Source organism: Camelina sativa, chromosome 6 (genome assembly GCF_030686135.1).
Source record: "Camelina sativa cultivar CO46 ecotype springtype chromosome 6, ASM3068613v1".
Lineage (NCBI taxonomy): Eukaryota > Viridiplantae > Streptophyta > Magnoliopsida > Brassicales > Brassicaceae > Camelina > Camelina sativa.
In genome coordinates this window covers 14,453,662-14,462,225 of record NC_141885.1, presented here as the reverse complement: position 1 = coordinate 14,462,225, position 8,564 = coordinate 14,453,662, and the positions used below count along the sequence as shown (strand labels likewise).

The 8,564-nt window shown below is 36.4% G+C and overlaps 1 protein-coding gene across 2 annotated transcripts; it reads right to left on the bottom strand.

The window, feature by feature from the left end:
- Window positions 1-1,335: 1,335 nt before the first annotated feature.
- On the bottom strand, window positions 1,336-6,513 carry LOC104698913 (putative receptor-like protein kinase At3g46340). 2 transcript variants are annotated; one of them, XM_087453009.1, is made up of 13 exons: window positions 6,318-6,513; window positions 4,817-5,360; window positions 4,246-4,721; window positions 4,012-4,156; window positions 3,844-3,915; window positions 3,698-3,769; window positions 3,540-3,617; window positions 3,271-3,431; window positions 2,922-3,139; window positions 2,681-2,807; window positions 2,528-2,593; window positions 2,087-2,276; window positions 1,336-1,927 (listed from the first exon to the last, which is right to left on the bottom strand). In XM_087453009.1, the coding sequence occupies exons 1-13, from the start codon at window positions 6,400-6,402 to the stop codon at window positions 1,519-1,521; spliced, it is 2,643 nt and encodes an 880-aa protein (XP_087309135.1). In that variant the 5' UTR covers window positions 6,403-6,513; the 3' UTR covers window positions 1,336-1,518. The 2 variants fall into 2 exon arrangements, with proteins under 2 accessions (XP_087309135.1, XP_019102058.1); XM_019246513.2 differs by having other exon boundaries at window positions 1,397-1,927; window positions 2,922-3,167; window positions 3,275-3,431; window positions 6,318-6,475.
- Between the last annotated feature and the right edge of the window lie 2,051 nt (window positions 6,514-8,564).

The window sequence follows — 8,564 nt, the reverse complement described above, 5'->3', positions numbered from 1 at the left end:
CTTACATCCCTTTCCTGGGGATACAACAGACCAACCTGCAGTACCATCCTCTTGAGGAGGAGTGGTTTAACTCGTTCCCTCGTGAGCAGGAGTTGTAGACGAATCAGCCGGAACCGAAGGTGTTACCTCTAGCTCTTGAACCTTTTTTGGAGAAGCTATTTCCCCATCTTCAAGAACAATTGCAGAAACCTTTTTTGGCGATACTGGAGCGGTCACACAACCATCATTAGCATGCCCCCACATGTGACAGTGAGAACATCGCGGTGGGAGCCATGGATACAGAAACTCCACAGTTACATCCTCCTCCTTTGTCGTTTGAAACTTAAACGTAGCAGGTAAGGTTTTGGTTAGATTGACTTCCACAAACACTTTTGCCTCATCGAACTTACGAAAAAGCTCAGTGTCTGGATGCAGCCGAATAGGAGTACCAATTGGACTATTTAAGAAGCCAAGGCCCTCCCATGAAAAAAGAGAGTGGGGAACTTTCTTCAAAGTTACCCACAAGGGCATCGAGGAGATCACTGGCTGCGCATCTTCTGGAAGGGGAGACCATTTAGCCAGCATCATAGGTACACCCGCAATATTCCACATTCCTCTACGCAAAACTCGCAGCCTCATAGTCTCATCACGAATGCGAAACCGGACCAAGGTTGCAGAGTTCTCGTAAACATCTATTCGAACAGACTTATCACCAAGAGGCCAGATCTTATTGACAATCACATGAATCTTCGCTACGTGTGGAGCCGCAGAAGGGAACCGACCCACCAGAAAATCATCCCATAAGGGAACCGAATCCTGAAGCACCGCATCAGGAACCGCAATTGTTAGAACAACATCATTCAAACTAACTTCATACTCGTGTTTTTTAAGCGATGGTCGCTTATTCACCACAGCTGCATAAGATTGTTGCTTATTTTGTGAAGAAGACTCATCTCCCGGTGGGGAACCCGAAGGATCTAACTCCGACATGTACGCACACCGGCTGTGGCCGTCACAGAAACTCTAGCGTGAAGGATACTCTCAAAACCCTAGAATTGCCTATTGTGTCGCACTTTTCTTATTTAGAATCACTCCCCCAAGGTTAAAAAAATGTCAACCACTAGAGAATGATTTCGTTGTATTGCACACAACTCCTGAAGATTATTAATTAAAACTTGAAATCATTGTCGGCTTTCTGCCCTTTACGATGTGTGCGAACACTTTTCTTTTTTGTGATGTTCAAGGGAATCATATTTTTTTCCCTTTGCTTAGTCATACACAAAACCATACATACAATTTGCTATTGACTCTGATTTCGTAATGATCATATTGTTAATGATTGTGGAAGATAAACTACTCAAATTCCAAACAACAAAAAAAATCAAATACAAAACCAAAGGAGTGGTGCATTTATCATCTCTTGTTTAGTAATGAAATTATGATGTCTGAAAAAAACAAAATTAAGCACTCCGATCCAAACCAAATAACAATACCACAAGCACAAATATATCAATGCAAGAAAGGTGTCTACGCAAAATACTATCTTGCACTAGGGACCACCTCAGTATCAAAGTTTGAACTTTGTTCGAGGGAACTATTAGAATTCATGTCGTGGTCCATACATTGCATCGGTTTTTCAGAAGAGATGCATTCTTTTAGATCGGTAACAACGTGTGACATGTTTGGTCGATGTTCTGAAGAAGGGTTTGCGCATGACATAGCCAATTCAAGAGCTCTCCAAACTGAACGAGAGTTGTATTCACCGTGAAGGTTAGGATCAACAATCTTAGCGACATCTCCTCCCTTAAGCACAAGTGCCACCCATTCTGTAATGTGAGCCTTTTCGCGTCCTTGGTCAATCACATTTTGGTTTGTGATAATCTCTAGTAATAAAATACCGAAACTGTAGACATCGCTCATCTCAGCCAACCGACATGTTCTATAATATCTGGAAAACAAAGAGATAAAGTAACCGACATGTTCTATAATATCTGGAAAACAAAGAGATAAAGTAGGATTTATATGTATACAAATATAAACGATGAAGATAAATGGAGACCTAAATTACAAATTATATATATCAAGGGAGTGAACTAATGGTACTTACTCGGGATCAAGATATCCAAGAGTACCAGCAACAACTGTCGAAGCTTGTGATTCTTCTCCGATTTGGAACGATCTTGAAAGCCCAAAATCAGCAATTTTGGCCATGAACTGATCGTCCAGCAGTATATTGGTACTTTTGACATCTCTATGCACTATCGATGGTCGACATCCATAATGTAAGTATTCCAATCCTATGTAGGAGACTCATTCATGTTAGCTGATGATGTCAGAAATTCGAGAGAGTAAAATTTGGTGGGAAATAATTTAAGTGTATAACAAATGTAAGTTGTGGATGCAATTACTTTATTATAAAAAGTTTATATAGATTCAATGTTTTAACTTATATTATGATGTATATACATATATGTATGTCGATATATTATTAATTAGTAGTAACAAGTAGTAGTGGGTATAAATGAAACTGTTTTCAGTTAGTACGAACCTAGCGCAGCATCGACAGCTATTCTTAGTCTAGTACTCCATTTCAGAACAGAGTTACCATGTTTTCCTGTATTATGTTGTCAAAATTAGTCGTCGTATATTTACAAATATATGTGTATATATGTATATATATATATATATATACATCTTTCACCTGACAAATGATCTTTTAAGTCTCCATTAGACATGCATTCGTAGATTAGAGCCAAGTGATCTCTTTCATCACAATATCCAACTAGGCTCACCAAGTTTATGTGGTGAACTCTTAGAAGAAGTTCGACCTACAAACAAACAATGACAAAACATATTGGTTTCACATCATGCTAAATATATAGATCATAATTGTTTTGTTTCTTTTTGTGCAATTTTCAAATACGATATGTGGCAAATCATACCTCTGCCTTAAAGTGTTTATAGCCCTGTGATGATGATTTTGAGAGTACTTTAACCGCTACCTGCTCTGAACCATTTAAATTACCATAATACACGGTTCCGAAACCTCCTTCACCTAAGGTTTTTTGGAATTTTTTTGTCATTTCCACAACTTCAGAATAAGTAAATCTTCTCCTCTTTGTCTCGATTGATTCTTCGGATATACTAGTTGACGTAATACCTATTTGTGGCATAACAAGAAAAGGGAATAGATATACAATAGATATAGAGAAAAATTTAGTAAAACAACAATATCAGTGACACTTTATAATCATATAGTTTGGTGATTAATTTTGGTTTCTTTGCAAATACCTAAACTTGATCGCTTTCCATTTCTGAACAGAAAAATGAGAATCATTACCACTGCAATGACCACAACCGCAGAAACAGATAATGCAACAGCCATTATTGGAAATTTCTTTTTTGGGAGACATGAACTGGATAAACACTTATTATCATCATCTCCATCAACACTACAAAAAGAATATATCGATCTTTGTGAATATTTTGAATAAAAAGCCTTGTCCGACACATAACCAAGGGATCTTATGAAAATCTGCGTGGATGAATTTCCTTCTTACAATAATTTTAGTCCTTTCTTTTCTCTATCAAGTAGAGCCTTTGGAATTGAACCAGTCAGTTTGTTCTTCCTCAAGTCTCTGTAAAAACCAGATAAATCTTCGTCCTTAAGTCAAGATGATCCGTTAGAAAAAGCACCAAAACATGTCAGGAAACTTACATGAACAGCAACGGTTTCATGTTAGCTAGAAATTCCGGCACTACTCCTGTCAAATTGTTATTTGACAAGTCCCTGAAGTTTGTAAGAAATCAATGAAAAAAGTCGCGGACGTGTATAATGTTTTTTCCTCAAATGATCATACTTACAGCCTTTGGAGATTGGTTAGATTTTGAATTCCAGTTGCTATGGTTCCTGTTAACCCACTTGAAGACAAGTTTCTGTTTATAAGTCCAAACAAGAAAAAAATTAACAAGTGTAGTTAGGAAAAGTTTAAAGTCTAAAGGGGGTTGTGTTATGGAGGTCTCACAACTCACAAGGAAGTGATTTTTGGTGGGCTAGACACATCTGTGTCGTTGCATCTTAGGCCATCCCACAAAAACTGTCGTGGGACGCATGGATCTCCTTGCCATGAAATTCTACTTAATCTGTGGGTGTCTTTGATGTTTGTTATAGCAATCACTGTCATAAAACTTTTCGACTTACATGTTGGATTTAGCATATAAAATGTTTTGAGTATTTCGTAAAGACCAAAAAAAAAAAACAAGTACCATCATCATCGTTTGTTTCAGACTGCGGAAAATTGATCACTGTGAAAACTTCAATGGCATTAAGAAGAGGCGGAAGAGTTGAGTTCTGAGTTCTTTGAAGCTCTAATAAGCATTTCCCTACTTCACAAAGAGATGGTGACGGGTTGAACATAGTGATGGCGTGAAGATATTCAGGGCTCAAAGGGCTGTAAATAACTATTCCGTTCCACAAAATGCTGAACTCTCTAGTCTGGTTGGCCTCTAAGGCTTGAACCTCAGAGAAGTGAAAGTTGAAGTAAAGTTCATCATTAGGGAACTCAAGATTCTCCGTAAAACTCATTGGAGCACTAGTATTCACAGGTATTGCGGCGGTCATGAGCACATCCTGCGGCACAAGATAACCATTGGAGTTGTTCACTTTGAGATTGGTAGAAATTTGCTTCCATTCCGTCTCAAAGTGTGGAACCCATATTCGATCGTAGAAATCATTTGGGTACCTGGGCTTCCCAAACTCTTGTATTATCAACAATGGCCTACGGAAATGAGTAAAAGAAAAAAAAAAGCCTCAATATCAATTTAAACGGTGACGTACCTTATAACTTTTGTTGATTCACTTAGAACTGCCCTCAATATCGACTTCAAAGAACCTGATCTTGTGTTGTAAGTGTCATTCGGTAGAGACCTTAGTTCCAAGGCCGATATGATTGGCGTTGATGTGCCCGTCTTTATAAGACACACATCTAAAGAGTTTGACTTTGGTATATGAATAATCTCCTTCCATGTATCACCATTTACATGCTTCCCCAAATCTATTGTTACCCAGAAATTAGGGCCTATGTACAAATCAAATCTAGGAGAAACGTTTTGACCATCGTAATTTCCATAGTTACTTGTGACCCTAATCAAATATTTTGTTTCTTGGTGCACGCTAAGATTATAACAATTTCGTATTCCGTCTGGAAAGTATCTCAGCGTTGTCCGTGACTTTGGGTACTTCCACGCCACACTGGCATCAATTTTACCAATCTTTCCACTTCGGATGAAGCTTGAATCTGATGAGAACTGTAATCCAGTTTCCAGCTCAATATAAGGAGACAGTTCATTCGGGGATAACCCGCAATCTAAACTGATGAACCCTGTTTAAAGTGATAAAAAGGGTTAATGGTAATTAACAGATGGTTAGGGTCACATATTTTCAGAACTGATGGTATCTAACCTCCTAAGTAGTGGTTTACAAATATGTTTTTTCAGTTTCTTCTCTTCTATCTCAAAATGAGAAAGAAAGATGCCATGAAATTAGGTCTGGGAATAATATCAGGATCCAAAGATCTGATTCAGTCTAAATCTAAATCCAACATTTTAAAACATCTGAACGGTTCCTAAACTTCAAAATCGGGTCCTGATCCGTATCTGAATCTGGACAGGTGCTCGAACATACCCAAAGACCAAAATATACATGTACATACTAATAATATGTTAGTAATAGCCTAACAGAATAGTATGGGGGGGGGGGGGGGTTTGGATATTTTTAGGTATTTCATTTACTTTTGGGTGAAGTCAGGAAAAGTTACTTGGTTATTTTTGGGAGATTTTAGGTATTTTCAAATAATTTTGCTTAGTACTAGATTAAAATTTTTTTGACCCGAGTGTTGAAAATATCTGAAGGGATCCTAAACTTCTAGATCCAATAATCATGAACCCGAAAAACCTTACATTACGACCTGCGACCAGTCGACCAAAATGGGTCAACTAAGGATACCGTTTGTGTTCAGTTCATTTTTTTGGGCTATTAGGACCCATTTGGATATGTAACTAGTTTGTTTGGTGCCGTTTTGATATTCACGGTTTTTGGTTATTTCAGTTAACCGAATAAAGCGTAATTATATTCACGGTTTGTTTGGTGCCGTAACTTAATTTGAAGTATTTCAAAATGAATGAAGATAGGTACACTAAAAATTCGTTGATAACAACTCCAAAATATAATCAATAAACCCTCTTTATCAAAAGAAGGTATATTCACGTATCCTTCTTTTCAAACGTTATATGAAAATTTGAAAATCCTATATGCTGAACATTAAAACTAGTGTCGGTACCTGCTTGAGCTTGAACACGGTGAATATCAGAGGAAAGCAGTACTAATATAAGTGCCACCGAAAGAAACCTATGAGGACTCTCCATGATTTCTTCAATCCCAAGAAAAAACTGATTAAACACTTAACCGCCGCTATAACTTATAAGCATTTTCCGCACAAAACTCATTTGGACATTTCAAGAAAAAGAGCTTACCCAGTCACGTCTACGAAAATGTGAAAACATGTCATGCCACTAAAAGCGTGAGAACATGTCTTTGTTCTATAAATATAATTCAGTTGGCGAATTTGTAAATACGTTATTTAGTTGGCAACATCTTTCCTTTGTTTTTCTTTCGGTCAAAACAATATTCAACTTGTCTTGTTTATTTGAAGAACTTATCAACTTGACGGGTGAAGATATTTTGAGAAAGAGAGATGGGAGTGGCCTTTCTATTGGTCATTGAATTAGACCGTTCTGATGTTTAAATACTTCAAAAGGGTGTCAAAAGCCCTTGGGTCAGTGCGTACGTAACTCACAGTCCAATAGTTTACACATTTGGCAAGTCCTTCACCACGTAGCAAAGTCAAATGATGAAAATTTCTCGGGTTTCGAATTTGGATTCAAATTATCCGACCCTCAGGAAAAAGATATATAAAGGCAAGAAATAAAAATAAATACGACTTATATTGGTTCATGTTCAACGTAAGAGTTACGTGACGTCTACTCCTTTCTACTGCTCCAATTTTTTTTTCTTTTAACTGTTCCAAAATTCATGATACATGTTTGGAGGTTTTACAATATTTGTTCTCCTTTTTGCTTCCTCGCTCTACAACAATAGAAAATGGTGATTAAAAAAAAAATATAGAAAATGGTGATTAAGTTCAAATGTAAGAAAAACAAACATGTTGGCAAATGAGAGCAACGGCCAAAAAAATTATAAAGCACTTTTGTGAAACAAAAGAAATTAATTCAAACAAAAATTAAAGTTTGGCTAATTTTCCAATTCAAACTTCAATTTAATTATGCACGGAAATCTTACTAAAATTGATTTGAATTAACCATTTAAGGTCCAAAAAAAATTAACTGTTATCAGCTTGTATAAAACAACGCTGAAGCTTTTGATGCACCGGAGTGAGACGGATACCATGACTGCAGCAGTGATTTGAGACGGTGATTAAGCTGGAAACTTAACCAGCCTGTTTTTTTTTTTGTTGTTATTATTGAATCGACAAATACCAATCCCTACTACAAGGGGTAATTCGACTTAGTGGAATCGAATTTTGGTGAAATCGGTCGCAGAAATAGTGCTATAACAACTTGACTAAAAACACTGAATCAAACCTCTTTTAAAAATAGTATAATAAACCTTCTATAAATTAATATTTACTATAAATTCATAATTTTTTCGATCCCTAGTTAAGTCTCATTTCTATACAGGATGAGTTGACATTATCTCCAAGATTTGTGATAAATTAATAAAAAATTATGGTTGTGCTTCTTTTGTAATATTTTTCTTTCTATTTGGATAATGTTATTTTTTTTTCTAGTTTTGAATTTGTTTTCTTAAACTGATTAAAACTTGCACATTTTTCACTTGCTTTGTTGATAAAAAAAAATTTCGTTATACTGAAGATGACGACTAAATCATCCGGAAAATAGAAGATCCTCTGTGAATATTGTAACTTCGTCACCGGCTCGGTGTAAGGGGACGGCTCGGTTGGAGATAACCCACAATCCAAACTGATGAATCCTGTTAAGTTATAGAGAAAATGTTAATTAATGGCAATTATAAATGTGTACTCCCATGTCGATTGTCTATTAGCCTACTCCACCTGGGGCTTTTATGATTTAAGTTTGGTTCTCAACTTCTGTAAAAGGCTACTTACTTACCCACTAGGCCTTAACAGAGTTTGTAAAGTTGATGTCTTATGCAATTCAACAGAAATATTTTACATGCATTCGGATTGGTTCTTTCTTTCTTTTCACCGGCACAATAACTAGAAAACGACTGGTGGACAAATAGATACAAAGGAAATATCTATTCATAACCAGGAGAAAATACTAAGAAGCGAGATACTAGAGAAATTCGGATTGGTTCATAACTCCGTGATATGCTCAAATTAAGCCCTAGAACTACTCTCTCAAATTAAGAGGTCACTGTAATATTTAGGGGTCGAATTCCACAAGTACTCAAGTCTACAAAATAAATTATAAAGTTTTATAATTAAGCTAAACAAGTGGATTTAAATAAAGAAAAGCAATGCAAA